This window comes from Leuresthes tenuis, unplaced genomic scaffold, assembly GCF_036924035.1.
Source record: "Leuresthes tenuis unplaced genomic scaffold, fLeuTen1.0.hap1 SCAF_21, whole genome shotgun sequence".
Lineage (NCBI taxonomy): Eukaryota > Metazoa > Chordata > Actinopteri > Atheriniformes > Atherinopsidae > Leuresthes > Leuresthes tenuis.
This window is the reverse complement of record NW_027325375.1, coordinates 712953-730584: the sequence shown is the minus strand read 5'-3', so window position 1 is coordinate 730584 and position 17632 is coordinate 712953. Positions and strand designations below refer to the sequence as shown.

General features: G+C 44.3%; 1 protein-coding gene across 1 annotated transcript; it reads left to right on the top strand.

Moving 5' to 3' along the window:
- Positions 1 to 15401: 15401 nt before the first annotated feature.
- On the top strand, positions 15402 to 17495 carry mrps17 (mitochondrial ribosomal protein S17). Its single transcript, XM_072375007.1, has 3 exons — positions 15402 to 15486; positions 15771 to 15914; positions 17075 to 17495. Exons 2-3 carry the CDS (start codon positions 15792 to 15794, stop codon positions 17381 to 17383), a joined length of 432 nt encoding a protein of 143 aa, XP_072231108.1. The 5' UTR covers positions 15402 to 15486; positions 15771 to 15791; the 3' UTR covers positions 17384 to 17495.
- The last annotated feature ends 137 nt before the right edge of the window (positions 17496 to 17632 follow it).

Here is a 17632-nt window from a genome sequence, read left to right as displayed (position 1 = left end):
ATCTCATTGAGATCCAGGGTCTCATTGACCTGTTTTAGGCAGCAGCAAAACACAAAGTTACAGATTAACTGAACGTACAAGAGACAAAACAGGAACATATGATCATTAGTAATAATAAAATTAAAGAAAAAGGAGCCAGATACAGGAAACTGCCCTCAAACGCACCATTTTAGAGGCAGACGCTGACATGTGATAGCTATAATAAAGCTCTGAGCACAGATGAATAAATAAACTGTCATGAAGAGATGTCCAACATGCTGTAAGGTGTCAGACTAATTATATAAATCAGCCGATGAACATGAAAAAACGGCTTTGTGGGAACCCGTTAGGTTAGAAAAAAGATTTAAACTATAAATCAAAGCATGAACAAACGAAGGAAGCAAGCTGCGGGTCTAATGTCTCTTTGGCGGAGGGACACAGGCGGACGTTGCCCAGTTGTGATGAAGAGCGCACGTTCAGCCCTCTGCTCTCTCGGAGTGAATAATGAAGCGTTGCGCGAGCTGCGCTGACAGCACCTAAACGCAACGCGGACGCAGTGAGATAATTAATAAGCCTCAGCGCGCGCACATGAGTGATATTCTTCCGCTGATCTCGTGCCTAATTGTTCAGCTCAGCGCGGAGGTGAAGCCCATCGCTCATGTAATGTGAGACCTCCAGATGTTTGTGTTAACGAGCTTATTTCGGTGTTTTATGGCTGCTCGGTGAAGACATATTTCACTGCACTGAGGCTGGAAGAATAACAATCATCACGTCATAAACTGAGCCTCTAACACGCCATCAATCAGTCGGTTGTGATGCTTAATATAGTTCCTAATGGGCTGTTTAAGGCATCTGTTCCATAGTGACTCACTGATTTATTATGTACAGTAAATACCTGGAAGGCTGAGTTAGTTTAGACCTTAGGCACGATAACGGGACTTTATTTCTTACCAAACTGACTGTAAATGTGTTTAATCTGCACCCACAGTGCATGGCTCTCTATCCTTAATGGATGGCTCTGCTGTTTTTTCGTCATACTGCTGCAGTTTCATCATGCAGATAAAATAAAAACTAAATGTAACGTTTGGCCATAATTAAACTCTTTTCATTTGGACTCTGGTTCCAGCATAAAGTGTTCTCCTCATCTCCTTTTTAACCTTTTTTTAAGCGGTAACAGTTCAGGACCTTATTTGTCATATTTCATAACGCACCAGATATTTTCAGTCAGGTCAGTTCTGCAGGTGGGCCTGGATAGGACCTGCCCTGTCTCCGCAGAGCCACGCCCTGTCCCTGCAGAACCACGCCCTGTTCCTGCAGAGCCACGTCCTGTTCCTGCAGAGCCACGCCCTGTCCCCGCAGAGCCACGCCCTGTCCCCGTAGAGCCACGCCCCGTTCCTGCAGAACCACGCCCTGTTAAGGCAGAGCCACGCCCTGTCCCCGCAGAGCCACGCCCTGTCCCCGTAGAGCCACGCCCCGTTCCTGCAGAACCACGCCCCGTTAAGGCAGAGCCACGCCCTGTTCCTGCAGAGCCACGCCCTGTCCCCGCTCAACCACGCCCCGTTCCTGCAGAGCCACGCCCCGTTATTGCAGAACCACGCCCCGTTCCTGCAGAGCCACGCCCTGTTCCTGTAGAGCCACGCCCCGTTATTGCAGAACCACGCCCTGTTCCTGCAGAGCCACGCCCTGTTCCTGCAGAGCCACGCCCTGTTCCTGCAGAGCCACGCCCTGTTCCTGTAGAGCCACGCCCCGTTATTGCAGAACCACGCCCTGTTCCTGCAGAACCACGCCCTGTTCCTGCAGAGCCACACAGTTGCAATGTATGTAGATGTGTTTTTGCACGATATCGCTAAAGCAAGACAAACATTTGGGCAACATTTGACCTTAATATAAACACATTGATCAGAGCCCCAGTGGTCAAAAACCGGTTAATAGGAAACAATCTGAATAAGCCCAGAACCTCAATCTCCTCAGTGTCGGGTCCTGAAGACCGAAGTAGCAGAAAGGAAGCTTCCAACCTCAAAGACCTCTGGAGATGTTTAAGAGGGTCGAAAATCCTCAGAAAAGATGCACAGAGTGGGATTTAAAACCATTTAAAGTAATTTCATATCACTCAACACTAAGACTAGACCTCAGCTGTGACCTTTGCCATCCGACTGAATGTGTTAACTCGCACATGCCAGCTTCTTATCGCTCTGATTAAGGCTAAATGGCACTGATGCAGGTGGCAGAGCCTGTTGGTCTGTCACATGATGTTATGCAGTCTCAGTGTATCACATCCAGAGAGCCAAGACGTAGAAGGGTTACTCCACACACAGCACCCTAACCCCTAACCCCTAACCCAACCCAACTGTAATGTACAGCAGCCCACACAGGCTGAGACCCGGTTATCCTGTCATGAATAAGCAGGTTTACCTCCACTAGTGTGGATTAAACAAAGTTTGGGCGTCTCATAACGCTTATAAAGCAGTGTGGGCGTTCATCGGGTCAGCATTCAGGCAGAGAGTGTTATTAGACCCACTTTTCTTCATCCATCCTGAAGAGGACCGAACAAGCAAATGTAGTTTTCATAGGAGCCATCAGACCAAATTAAAGCAATTTAAATGAGAAGGTTTTTAACAAGGACTCCAGGCCTTTACAGGCGTCATAACATCCAGATGTTTATGCCGGGCTGCATCTGAATCCTATACAGAAAGGATGAAGCACATCACTGAGCTGTGTGATGACCACACCTCTGCAAGCAGAGTAATTACAGCCATTACTGCGGGTCAGGTTTTCTAAAGCATCTGCCAGCAAAGTGAGAGGAAACCCTGAAGGAAGGCGCTGTTTGCTCCAACAGCTTTGCAAATATTTCATTAGGTGTTGGACAAAAACAACGAGAGCTATTGCTATATTTGACTACCAGGTCTGTAAAAGCCTGCCTTAGAGAGACAAAACGGGATTGTGCTGTTGAAGCATCTCATTGATGACTGTCAGAGTGCATGAGACTCGTTTAAATGTGGAAAGATCGATCGGTTAGAGTTACAGTCAAAGATTTATCTGGTATAAACAGACAAACAAGAGAAAATCTGGTCTGTTCGCTGTTAAAAACGGGGTTAGAGCTGAGATTCCTAACTTTTTTAAGGGCTTAAATGCTGCAGTTACACTTATCTCTGTCCACTTTGATGGTCTGAACCCAAGAAAGCAGAAACTCAGCCCTCCCTTACCCCAGGTTACCCTAACCATGCACGTTAAACCTGTTCCAGTGCATGCCGAAGCCCTGACTGCGAGGAGCCCGATCCTTAAAAAGCTTAATCACTCCTCAGAGGGAAAACAAGAGAAAGACATGAGACAAGTGGAGCGAGCTGCCACTCAAACACTGGCAGCCGGGTGCATGAGCGCTGCTTGTGGTGCAAACCTGCAGTAAGTCCCGTCCTTCTGACCATACATAGCATCAGACACAACCGGGCAGCCGTGATATAAACACTGAGCTGAGACATTTTGGCTGCTGAGAGGCTGACCTAAATACTGAAGCTATGAGCAGCGCTGATGGCTGTTTCTTAGAAGCAATAAAGAAAATACAACTAATGAAGTTACTGTAATCTTTTTATAGACTATCTGAGCTGTCTGCTCGGCTGGGCCATTAATCATAAATGGTTATAGAATGCCTCCAGTGGCTGGAAACTCACGTATATGTAAGGTTATTGCTTTGCAGAGCTTGGTTTCCGTGACTGGTTTCTAAATCACATTCATAAAGAGTCACACATATGGGCCCAGAGAGTATCCAGGGTAACTAAACCTAACAATCCGGATCACGCAGAGTGGTGTCTGCTTGGTAAGTGGGAGATGGGCAGGTTCACGTGAAAGGGGAAGATCTGGCACCAGAGGACCAGTCTGGAGGGTTAGGGTTAGGGTTAAATTAGGTTAATCCTAATCCTAACCCCCATCCATATTAGGTTAATCCTAATCCTAACCCCGTCCAGGTTAGGTTAATCCTAATCCTAACCCCGTCCATGTTAGGTTAATCCTAATCCTAACCCCTTCCAGGTTAGGTTAATCCTAATCCTAACCCCCGTCCATGTTAGGTTAATCCTAATCCTAACCCCTTCCAGGTTAGGTTAATCCTAATCCTAACCCCGTCCAGGTTAGGGTTAAATTAGGTTAATCCTAATCCTAACCCCTTCCAGGTTAGGTTAATCCTAATCCTAACCCCGTCCATGTTAGGGTTAAATTAGGTTAATCCTAATCCTAACCCCGTCCATGTTAGGGTTAAATTAGGTTAATCCTAATCCTAACCCCTTCCAGGTTAGGTTAATCCTAATCCTAACCCCGTCCATGTTAGGGTTAAGTTAGGTTAATCCTAATCCTAACCCCTTCCAGGTTAGGTTAATCCTAATCCTAACCCCGTCCAGGTTAGGGTTAAATTAGGTTAATCCTAATCCTAACCCCTTCCAGGTTAGGTTAATCCTAATCCTAACCCCGTCCATGTTAGGGTTAAATTAGGTTAATCCTAATCCTAACCCCTTCCAGGTTAGGTTAATCCTAATCCTAACCCCCGTCCATGTTAAATGAATCCTAATCCTAACCCCCGTCCATGTTAGGTTAATCCTAATCCTAACCCCCGTTCATGTTAGGGTTAAGTTAGGTTAATCCTAATCCTAACCCCTGTCCAGGTTAGGTAAATCCTAATCCTAACCCCTTCCAGGTTAGGTTAATCCTAATCCTAACCCCCGTCCATGTTAAATTAATCCTAATCCTAACCCCCGTCCATGTTAGGTTAATCCTAATCCTAACCCCTGTCCAGGTTAGGTTAATCCTAATCCTAACCCCCGTCCAGGTTAGGTTAATCCTAATCCTAACCCCCGTCCATGTTAGGTTAATCCTAATCCTAACCCCTGTCCAGGTTAGGTTAATCCTAATCCTAACCCCCGTCCATGTTAGGTTAATCCTAATCCTAACCCCCGTCCATGTTAGGTTAATCCTAATCCTAACCCCGTTCAGGTTAGGTTAATCCTAACCGGGGGCTCACACCAAAAGCATTGTGAGCGGCCAGCTGCCGTTCATTTTCAATGTAAGCTGGCGTCGATGAGCGGCCGGCGTTGTGAGCTTCAAGAGTTGAGAAAGGCTCAACTTTATGTAAATGAGCAGTGACACGACGCAACGACAGCCAATTAGAGCCGATCTGGATTCCGAAGGCGGAAAAAAGGCGAAAAAAAAGGTGGAAAAAAGCGGAAAAGGGCAGAGCAAACACAAAGAAACACAAAGAAGGCCCAGAGAATGATCCATGGTGAAAGAGGGAACCGATGTATGGAAGGATTATTATATATATCTGCTAGTTGCTATACATATAAGCCCCGCCCCTTTGGCCGCTTCCGGCGGCAGAAGAAGTACAAGCGGCGGGTTGTGAGCTTTTGGTGTGAGCCCCGGGTAACCCTAAACCCCGTCCAGGTTAGGTTAATCCTAAACTGAATGAAAACTGGAGCAGGTGCATGAGAGGAAATCCTAATGATGAGATGAGATGGCACCCAAAGCTTTAGTGTTATACGCCGCCTCCCTTTTAAGATGTTTCTCCATCAGCCATAATATTGTGTCGGACCTCCTCATGCAGCCAGATCAGCTCTGAACAGTCAGAGCCACCAGGATGTTAAATCGTTGGGATGACTGTGGCTACATTCAGGTCACATTAGAGCACCTCAGCCTCCTTATTGGGATCCTTCAGCCCTACCTAAGCAGTTTTTTACTATTATTCCCACTGAATCTGGTGACCAGGCGGGTAAACAGCTCACAGGTGAGCATGACATCACTGACCCCACACAGTGGGAAGATGCTTCAGAGACACTCCTGACCTTAAAGAAGTGGTTTAAAGGTGAGGAAGCCTTTCGGATGAGAGATGGAACACCTTCAAGAACAAGAAGTCCTGCTGGCCTTATTCTAGCTCTTACCATGACGTGGAGGCCTGAGAATCCACCCCAGCTGCTGAGCCTTTATCAAAACATTCAAACCTTTCTGCAGCAGTCATTGCTCATGTGGGTCCCATGAAACATGCCCCATATTAGTCATTTTTGACTGGTATTTGCAGAGCAGACATATCAGTGGAGTCTTTTCTTTATGTCTTCACAGATAACGCTCCATTATCTCTGGAGGTCTCTGCAGACCTGAAGCCAAAACCATGACCTCACTGCTCAGTGGGAAATGTCCATGTGTACTAACTCCATCAGTGTTTAACTTAATCATGTTTCTGTTGGTGTAATAACTGAGATTCGTGTGGGGGGTTCCCAGTAAGTGTTAAAGCAACAGTGCTCTGAGAAACTGGGCTGGAATAATTGATAGTGGCCTCTGTGATGAGATTAGATGGATTAAGAAGCACTTTTTTATTTGGTTTCACTTCATCCTTTTGCTGTTCAGCTGTGACAACCTTCCTTTGTTCTGCCGTCATCCAATCATCATTCAGGACAGAAGTTCTCCGGCTCCCTCAAGCTGGGTGAAGACTTTGACTTTTGCCATTTTAAGACATCTCAATAAGTCCTCTTAACTTTAGCCTTAACCCTTAACTTTTAGGGTCATTGTCATGATGTAAGAGGAACCTCGTCGTCACTCTAATTTCTCTGGGAGAGGGATAGGGTTAGGGTCTAATTTCTCTGGGAGAGGGTTAGGGTTAGGGTCTAATTTCTCTGGGAGAGGGTTAGGGGTCAAATTCTCTGGGAGAGGGTTAGGGTCTAATTTCTCTGGGAGAGGGTTAGGGGTCTAATTTCTCTGGGAGAGGGTTAGGGTCTAATTTCTCTGGGAGAGGGTTAGGGTTAGGGTCTAATTTCTCTGGGAGAGGGTTAGGGGTCAAATTCTCTGGGAGAGGGTTAGGGTCTAATTTCTCTGGGAGAGGGTTAGGGTCTAATTTCTCTGGGAGAGGGATAGGGTCTAATTTCTCTATGAGAGGGTTAGGGGTCTAATTTCTCTGGGAGAGGGTTAGGGTCTAATTTCTCTGGGAGAGGGATAGGGTCTAATTTCTCTATGAGAGGGTTAGGGTCTAATTTCTCTGGGAGAGGGTTAGGGGTCTAATTTCTCTGGGAGAGGGTTAGGGTCTAATTTCTCTGGGAGAGGGTTAGGGTTAGGGTCTAATTTCTCTGGGAGAGGGTTAGGGGTCAAATTCTCTGGGAGAGGGTTAGGGTCTAATTTCTCTGGGAGAGGGTTAGGGTCTAATTTCTCTGGGAGAGGGTTAGGGTCTAATTTCTCTGGGAGAGGGTTAGGGTTAGGGTCTAATTTCTCTGGGAGAGGGATGGGGTTAGGGTCTAATTTCTCTGGGAGAGGGATAGGGTCTAATTTCTCTGGGAGAGGGTTAGGGTTAGGGTCTAATTTCTCTGGGAGAGGGTTAGGGTTAGGGTCTAATTTCTCTGGGAGAGGGATGGGGTTAGGGTCTAATTTCTCTGGGAGAGGGTTAGGGTCTAATTTCTCTGGGAGAGGGTTAGGGGTCTAATTTCTCTGGGAGAGGGTTAGGGTCTAATTTCTCTGGGAGAGGGATAGGGTCTAATTTCTCTGGGAGAGGGTTAGGGTTCTAATTTCTCTGGGAGAGGGATAGGGTTAGGGTCTAATTTCTCTGGGAGAGGGTTAGGGTCTAATTTCTCTGGGAGAGGGTTAGGGTCTAATTTCTCTGGGAGAGGGATAGGGTCTAATTTCTCTGGGAGAGGGTTAGGGTTCTAATTTCTCTGGGAGAGGGTTAGAGTTAGGGTCTAATTTCTCTGGGAGAGGGTTAGGGTCTAATTTCTCTGGGAGAGGGTTAGGGTCTAATTTCTCTGGGAGAGGGTTAGGGTCTAATTTCTCTGGGAGAGGGTTAGGGTCTAATTTCTCTGGGAGAGGGTTAGGGTCTAATTTCTCTGGGAGAGGGTTAGGGGTCTAATTTCTCTGGGAGAGGGATAGGGTTAGGGTCTAATTTCTCTGGGAGAGGGTTAGGGTCTAATTTCTCTGGGAGAGGGTTAGGGTCTAATTTCTCTGGGAGAGGGATAGGGTCTAATTTCTCTGGGAGAGGGTTAGGGTTAGGGTCTAATTTCTCTGGGAGAGGGTTAGGGTTAGGGTCTAATTTCTCTGGGAGAGGGATGGGGTTAGGGTCTAATTTCTCTGGGAGAGGGATAGGGTTAGGGTCTAATTTGTCTGGGAGAGGGATGGGGTTAGGGTCTAATTTCTCTGGGAGAGGGTTAGGGTCTAATTTCTCTGGGAGAGGGTTAGGGTTAGGGTCTAATTTCTCTGGGAGAGGGATGGGGTCTAATTTCTCTGGGATAGGGTTAGGGTCTAATTTCTCTGGGAGATGGTTAGGGTCTAATTTCTCTGGGAGACTGAAAGCAGCTGTTTCTCATGGTGTTGCCTGTATTTAACACCTTTCCACCCTTCCTTAGTTTCGGATCCCACAGCGTGATGCTGCTGCCGAGCTTCGCTGTGGAGAGGGTGTCCTTTGGTTTGTGCCACCACATTCTTTCCCTTACTTCTCAGGAGCCTCTTCTCTGAGCTTTCTTGGAGGCTTCAGTTGTTAGCAGTGTTGGTCACTCAGTGGTGCCCCAGAGCTCTTATATGTGTTAAATGAGACCATGTGATGCTTTAGTTGCACACGGGTGGACTTGACTGAAGGTAAATGGTAATAATTGATATCTTCAGATAAAAGGATGGAAATGGATCTGTGGGCAGCCTCTAACTCAGTTTCTGAAGCTGTCCCAAACACACCAGCTTTAGATTTAAACAGGACATTGTGGCACACTGAGCAGATTTTTCCACTCTGTCTTTGACAGCACAATGGAGGAAGGAAATCTAGTGCAAGAGGAGGCAAAAAAAGACGAATGGTGAAGAAAATGACTGCATTTAGTTATGAATATGAACCATATTGTCCTAGAAATAACTTCACACGCTCTGCTGTGTTCCTCACAGGTACTGAGGAGGATAGCACCTGCACCAGACCACTTACAGTCCAATTACAAAGCCCGACGAGGGCCAACTGTTGTCAGGAATATTCACTTCCAGCAGGTCAGGGGGCGGCAGCAAACACAGGATGAGATTATGTCACTGGCCAGGGAATTTCTCCGAATCCCTCCCGAATATGGAAGTTTAATTTGCAGCACATTAGCCAAAGTGATACCACATTGTTACCTTTGACCTACTGTGATGCTTAATGTGTTTTTGTGGCAGAAAACACGGCACTCAGCATGAACCTCACGCCTTTCGTAACCCGGCTGCCTCTGTGTCACACCTTCCACTCGGGTTTTATTAGCGTTCGCCCTCAACTTTAAGGAAGAAGCTGGCTGTGGGGTTAAGTGTGACCCGAAAGATGAGGAGAGAGCGCTGCTGACAACACTTTGCTTCATAATGAACGCTGGAGACAGAAAACGATGGGAAAAGAGAAAAAAAAGAGTATTTATTTTAAATTAACGGGGGAATATTTGTCCTCATCCTGCCTTGATGTGTGATATATTACTTTCTTTAATGTCTTCTATCCTGAAAAGGATTCTTTTTCATTAAATAAAACAGATATCCATGAAGTCGCTGCCATATAAACAGATATAAACAGAGGATTTAGGTTCTCAGTGATGTTCAAAATGTGTCTGCTGTGCTGTTTTAACATCTTGGGCCAGTTCAGCACATTAACAGGACTCTGTCCATACTGGCTGCCCATGGGCCAACAGACAAGGGAAATTAAAGCATTTGAGAAGAGAATCAGGTTAATAAGCTCTCCTTAATTGCTTAAGAGGCAGAGCTTGAGGAGGAGAAAGATGCAGCGGAGTTGAGTCGGTTGCTCCATCTGCGGGATTATGACTGAAGGCCGAATCCTGTCACAGTTTATGTTTTAATAGTCTTGTTTTAACAGTTTCTCATGTTTTCAGCTTATGTTCTTGCCATGTTTCTCCCCTGTTAGTCTCACTCATGTCACCTGCTTCATTGTCATCAGCTGCACTTCCTTCATTAATCACTCCCTCCACAGCATTTAGTCTCCTGGTTTCCTTTCATTCATCACAGAATCCTCACTTTACCATTCATGCCACGTTTTGTCTGTTTTGTCAGGTCAGGTTTTTTACCCCATAGCCACAGTCTTGTTATTCAAAGTCTTGTTATTTTTTTGCCACACTTTAAGTTCTTCATAGTTGGATATCCGGCTCCGCCGCATTTTCTGTTTTTGCCTTTTGGAATAAACCTTTTTTATTAAGTTATTGAACTGCATCTGGGTCCTACCTCTCCACTGTTTGTGATAAATCCCGCCGAGACGTTACGGCTGGAGTGGGACTTCCAGATGTTTTCAGGTTTCATTTTAAAGAAGACATAGAAGAAGAAGAAGAAGAAGAGCCTTTCTCACAAGCTGACACAACATCCTGAGGTCTTCTGTGAAGTGCTTCAGTTATGTTAAGAGGGACATCAGAGCAACTTCTTTTTCATGTCACAGAAGACCTCAGGATATGGTCTCAGCTTGTGAGAAAGGCTCTTCTTCTTCTTCTTCTTCTGAAGTCCCACTCCAGCCGTTGTTAGCCCTGTAAAATCTGTTAGTTTTGCCACAAAATAAACTCTCATAGCTTCATAATGTCTTTCGTGCATCACTCTGCCTCTTCCTCATTTACTCAAAGCTTTACATAAATGTTCCTTTGGCTCCGCCCACATCTCAGCACTTCCTCAAGTCTTCTTCAACTCGTCAAAACTCCCTTTGTGAAGAACTACCAACAGTTAGCTGCCTGCTCTCATCACTGCTGAAGATTTAAACTCATTTACGAGTGTGAGAAGAAGTTTTGTTTTGATGCCACAGAATTTAACAGCAGCTCCAGTTAAACATGAGGACATAAACTAGCTTAAACTTATTTAGCTGTGAAACAGCGAGATTCAGTCTCAGTATTTAATTAGTCCATCACAGAATTAAAAGTATGATTAAAAATAGGCTGACCAGCTGAAAAAACCTGGGAAATAAGGCAGCTTTTAGTCTGTCTTCTGTGTGTTTGACTCAGTTTAGTTGAATAACTCCGTCTCAGCTGCGTGTCCAAAGCCTGATTAAAGCAGAACCGACACTTTACCTGGTAAAAATAATGCATAAAAGAGATAAAGTTAGCAGCCTGGAGAAATAACATCTGCCTGTTCATCACCAGCTCTTGTAAAATGTTGGCTGCTGCCCAACAGGGGAACACTTTCATTAACCCCACAGTCACTCTACCCTGAAAACAAACACCTTATCCTGCCAGAGTCTGACTCACTGCAGCAGCCGCTCAGCTGTTTCCTGTCCGCCAGGCCTCGCCCTTCCTCCTGCGCTGTGCTATCTGGCTCTCAACCTTTAAGCTGCTCAGAGCTGAGCGAGGCAGAGACCGGCGGATCTTAGGCTTTCCACAGCCTGTACAAGAGGAGGGAATAAAAAGTGAAGGATTATAAAAGTAAAGCATAAAAATGCTTTGATTCTGATTCTGTAAAACTCTCCAGAGTCGAGTTCTTTGACACTGATGTGTCCATAAATATGTTCTGTGTGTGAAAAGGTGAATCAGACCAAATATGTCTTACTTTCTGCTCCTATATTAAAGTATTTACCTCTCGAGTAGATCTGTAAAATGTTGGCCGCTGGCTCTGCACCAGCAGAAGGTGTCCAACACTTAGCTCTGCTTTACACAGGAACTGCTGTTATGGAGAGGCGAGGAAGTACTTAAGGGTCAAACATCCTCCTTTGGGATCGTTTATACCTTCTCTACAACTTCTCCTACTTCGTCTATTTCCGTCACTTTGTGCAGAAGTGCTCTAATATCCCTAATCCTACCAGTGAAGCTGAGACTATAAAACATGCAAAACTCCATGAGAGATGAGGAGGATCCAGTTAGAAAGTTTAGTTATATCCAGTGAGTTTATTGGAAGAAGAACTTTGCTGTTTCAGAGGGATCATTTGACCTCTTATCCCACCAGTAAAACTCTGACAGTTGCCATGTTTCCATCCAAACTAAACGTTTTACCGGCTTCCAGACACTTGAACCTTTATTAAGAATCAGGTAAGCGGTGTTGGAGCCCAGTCCTGGCGATTAGAGGGGCTCTCATGAGGAGAAAAGGTGTTATTTAAGGCCATTAATTGCCCCAAGCAGAGATCGGGGTGACAGACGTTTTCATCCCTTTCGAATCAACTAAACCCGGCGCTAGTGAGAGTATTTTAATTTGTGCAAATCGGGGGATTTTAATTCGAATTATGGTGTTTCTATCATCATTTTTACTTGGAAACGCACCGAGTAACACGGAGTATGAAGCTCCTTTTGACTCATATTTAACACAAGTTTGTTGGATATTCTGGCCTTTGCTTAAGCTCTTGTTCTCATAATCACATCTGTCCAGTATTCAGTGCAATAACTCAACTGTCTCCGGTTTGAAAGTGGCCTCACGGATGGGTCCAGCGGGCTAACTCAGAGATAACCTCGATTGAAGTCATACACAAACACTGTAATCTGTTTTAAAGTGTCATATCTGGAGACTAATAACTTACACAAAAGAATGTGGGCCAGCATCATTCCAGCGTGTTAATCTGAAAATATTAAGCCGCTGATTAGGAGGTCAGTGTGTTATCAAAGAAAACATATATGTGTGCAAACGCGGGCTACGTGCTATCAGGCCTGTGTTATATCCCCACAGCAGAGCTTTCACATGATCCAGAGCTGATACCGACCGTGGCAGTTCACTCATGTGCAAACACCGGCTGTGTATGTGATTATCTTTGGGTAAATATTGTAATGTGGGCTTGGTACCAGGGGATGTACCAAGCCTATAGGCTCTCCCTCAGATTTGATAAGAGTTAGATGTTATAATGAGGCTGTTGCTGTGCTTTTCCACATTATAAGGCCAGACTGTGCCCCATAACTTCTGTAACCCCATCACTCCATGAGATCTGGTGACAGTGTGTTGCATCGTTACTTTGAGCCTTCATCTATCAGAGAACACAGACAGTATTGTGTGAATTGTCTCAGTGTTCTTGTATGAAGGAGACTAAAGTTGGCGAATGCGGTAATTCTGGCAGAGGTGAACCAAAGCTGCACTTCCTTAAATGGGAAACAGAGACCCAGACCCGTGCTTTACTACAACATGGCTCTGATTAAGACCAGACTGGTCTGCCTGTGGTTGGCTCTGAGCTGCAGCCAGATCCTGCTGAGGGACACGACTGTTAGCATCGTAGCATGAGTGCATCTGATCTCTGCCCTCTTCCAGACATTCATATCAGCTCAGATCCAGCAGAGCTCTCAGTGCAGCACGACTCGTGGCTGATCGATAATTCGGGTGGCAACACCCATTCCGAAATACCGCCATTCCGACAAGGCTTTCAGTTTAAGGAAATGTGCGTTACTCAACAGGCGAGTCCCTTCTTTCTGTTCATGCAATTTATATGTTTAACACATGTTTACAGGTAAGCGTTATTAAAAACACAAAGTCTCGGCAACTGGAGGAGGAGAAGCAGACCGCGGTGGTTTTTAGTCACACACTCCAATGCCACTTGTTTCAACTTCCGAAAATTTAAACCAGGAAAAAAAGGCTTACAAACATGGACCGAAACGGCTCCATAACACGCACAAGAATCCAAAAGAAACGAAAGTTAACTAAAAGAAAGCAAATAAACAGCATGAAGTGGTCAAAATTGGTTTTACGCATGCCTCTGTGCGTCTGGCACATGCGTCTTCGGGCTCTCCCACGTTGGAATGTGGATGAAAGCTATATGTTCAGCTGTAATGTCATGTAAAAACTCTCTACATGACATTTACTCCCAGGTGTGACCAGTTAGGTCCTTAAGATATCAACAGGCTGTATAAAGCTGTGTGTTTGTGCCAAATGCGCAAAGCCCATCCGCGCTTCCCATAATTGGAGCGAGTACTCATAAATCACGTGAATTACATGAATAAACGTTTTTACTGCATTTTGTTGTGTTTTATACGTTCTATGCTGTCATTTCTCTCCACTCCTATTGGCAAGGCAAGGCAGAGTGCTCGCAACGGTGTCCTGTGCAGTAGCCGTGATATCTGTAATTGCAATTATTACTTTTGCATATGATGACAGCTGCAAAAGACGCATGGGCTGATAGGCTGATATACCGGCGCAAATACGCGCGCCGGTATATCAGCCTTCATTTGTGTAAAATGTTTTGGGTAAAACTATTAAAAGGAACTGTCGGAATGGCGGTATGTTAAAAAAAAAAAAAAAAACATACCGCCATTCCGACCATAGGAGGAAAAAAGTGTCGGAATGGCGGGACGTTTGATAAAAAATTAAGTGTCGCCATTCCGACAATTGGAGGCCAATGTCGGAATGGCAGCATGTAACCCGATAATTCACAGTATCGATGGCAAACACCTTGTTTCCTTCTGATAAACTCCAGATAAAACAAAAGATCATCTTCACAAGATAACAGAGTGATTTTCTTGTTAAAATGATCCTCATAATTGAATTAAAATCAGCCTTCGTCATTGAAGGAGGAGACTCCCACGGGGGAATACTGCAGCGATCTTAATGATAGATATATGATATATCTACAACTATGGGTCGGCATTAACGGCCTCCTCTTATTTAATTATGTGAGCTCTGGACTTTTCACTCATCAGCATCAGCTCAAATTTCCAGTTTCTGACCGAATCCCCTGCATATGTCTGCCTCAGCTGGGTTGTGAGTTTGGTTGATAGTTAGCAGAAGTTAGTACAGAGACTCCTGAAATGAAACCCCTGAACATCAGCTGAATCCTGACTCATTCACCTCAAAGCATCTGCCAGCTCTGAGTCGTAGTATTGACTGTAACTTCAGATTGCTCTTACCAGGACGATATATGTGGATGTTTCATAAATTAGGTGCAAAGATTGCTGTTTACAGCTAGTTTAATGACAGGAATCATCATAAAGTTGCATTCAAGACAAATTCTGCCTGGGTGAGGTTGTATCTTGAGGGGAAAAGGTACCAGGGCTCCTCTCTCAGCTTTTTTATGATCACAGTTTTATTAGATATTAGATATTATTTCTCACAAAGGATGTCGTACTGCTATTATAGATGTTGCAAATGAACATCTCTGGCAATGCTTGGCGTTACGTTTTGCCTCTAACTTTCCTAAACAGGTGCAGTGCCTTTTAGAAATGATTTGCACCACTCCGAGCACGTGCCGAACCCTCTTCTTTTTGTGCATTCCTGAATTATAGAGAAATGTTTCTCTGCTGCCGCCTTGTGGCTAAAATGAACACTTGCATTTCTTAGTTAAGGGGCACATTAAAGCAGTCTGTCAAAACTCGTGCTTTAAGGAGTCAAAAATATCAGAGTTGAACTGAATTAATTGATTTACTTGATTTTAACCTTAACGAAAGCGAAAATAAAAGCAAACCGGTGCCATTACATACAGGGTTGTCTGTTTACACAACATTTAATCAAAACATGTGAAATGTAACGGGAACAAAAACGAAAAACAATGAAAACACGCCGCGAAGCGCTTGTCCCTCATAACTCGCCGTAGTTACGTCATCAACACGAGCCGGTCTGATCAGCATGGAGGATCCCTGCTGCTGAAGGATTTTTGACCTTCTAAACTTCTTACTTTCGGTGAGTTACGGTGTCTAACCTCCTGTTCTGGCTGTTCTTTTCTGCCACAGGCAAACAGAGTCTGAATGGAGCGGGAATCATTGTTTTAATGGCTGCTGTTTCCGCTCTTTGTCTTACGTCATCGTCGTTTGATAAAGTGCATCTTCACAGATTCGGTTCTTGTTTCTGGTAAAACAAACTGAACGGTTTTATATCGAGGTAAACACCAGGTTTGACATGTTGTTGGTGGGTGAATAACAAACTGTGACGGAGCTCACACGTCATTATATCGCTCTCTGTAGCAGGGTTTGGTGAAGCAGAGCAGAATGTCCGTCAAACATGCGTCAGTCCATGCCAAATGGATCATTGGCAAAGTGATCGGGACCAAGATGCACAAAACCGCCAAAGTGAGAGTCACGAGGCTGGTGCTGGACCCCTACCTGCTTAAGGTGAATGTTTCACAGTTTTACTTTTTATTATAAAGCAAAGGGACACTAAGACACCTGAACACATCACAGCAGCTTTAAAGTCTTTACTCTGGCTTCCAGTCAGTCACAGAATAGATGTTAAAAGCCTGCTGATGGTTTATAAATCCCAGAATCTGTGATATGTTCAGAGAATATAAACCCAGCAGAGCTCTTAGATCCAAGGACTCGGGTCAGCTGGTCCAGTCCAGAGTCCAGACTAAACATGGAGAAGCAGCATTTAGCTGCTATGCTGCAAACAAGTGGAACAAACTGCCAGAGATAGGGTTAAACTTAGGTTAGGTTAGATTAACCCAGAGATTAAAGATTAAACTGTCACCAAATGGAGAGATTTTTAAATCCAGGTTAAAAACATTTATTTTCTCATGTGTCTATGCATGAAATCTGCACGATATCTGTTAACTTATCCAGACTGTTGCTTGTTTTTAATCATTTCAACTCATTTTAATTATATTATTTCTTTCTTTTTATATTCTTTTATGTATTTTTAATGTTTCTTCCACTTCCTGCTGCAATGCTTTTATTTTATGGAAAGACTTTGAATTGTTTTGTACATGAAATGTGCCACAAATAAAATATAAAATATAATTTGGTGCACATTTCAAAGATGTCCTTTTTTTTGCTCCTTAGCTTGACTAATAATATATATATATATATATATATATATATATATTTAATTCAGCAAACATGCCATTCATCTTTTTTTTTGCACCGGTGTGAAATAGTAAGAAATTGGGGAATTCTGTGGATCAGTATATGTTTATTTATGTATTTAGCAGACGCTTTTATCCAAACACAGTTAGGGTAAAGGGGCAATCTTACCACCACACTATCCAGTCACTATCAGTATATGTGCAGGATATCGCACTTAAAACATTTAGCAGAGTCTCAGCTTCACATTTGAGAGAACTTTGCTGTCGTTTCTAATTTTAAAGACGCTGGCTGGCAGTCTGACAGTTCGCTCTCGAGCTGGGAAGGCTTCTAAATGCCAAGATTGGTGTCACATGTCACACAGGAAAGAGAACAGTGTGTTTCTTGCTTTGCTAAATGGTTTTAAAATCAAGCTAAAGCCTGCCGCTCCTTCCCTAAAATGATCTCAGCGTTTTCCCCCTTTTCATCCACAGTACCACAACAAAAGGAAGACCTACTTTGCCCACGATGCTTTGCAGCAGTGCACCATGGGAGATGTAGTCCTGCTCAAGGCTCTGCCTGAGGCCAGAGCCAAACACGTGAAGCACCAAGTGGCCGAGATCGTGTACAAAGTGGGACGTGTGGTGGATCCCCTGACAGGGAAGAGAGTTGCTGGGACTGAGTTTGTGGAGCCGCTGGCTGACTCCCTGCTTGAAGAGCAAACCACGTTATCAGAGAAACTGCAGGAGCTCAACATATCTGCGTCCCCCGAGTCCCCGTCAGCACCAACGTCCACCTCATGATGGAAACCTGCTTTTCTTTTGTTTCAGTTCAACTCCAGTGTGTTTGTTTCATGTGTTAATGTAGATAAAAGTTTAAATGCCAGTTTTGTGTGTGTGTGTGAAACTAAATTCTGAATAAATCTCAATGAGAATGAATTGTTTTGATCACAAACGTGTTTCTCTTTATCATCTAAGAAAAAAGAAAGAAAGAAAACAGACTACAGTGAAAAATACAGAAGAATACAGTGAAAAATTCCACTTTTTTATCAC

Coding starts and splice junctions, on each gene's coding strand:
- mrps17 (XM_072375007.1), top strand. CDS start 15,792: ATGTCCGTCAAACATGCGTCAGTCCATGCCAAATGGATCATTGGCAAA. Junction 15,915..17,074: donor TGGACCCCTACCTGCTTAAG/GTGAATGTTTCA, acceptor TTTCATCCACAG/TACCACAACAAAAGGAAGAC.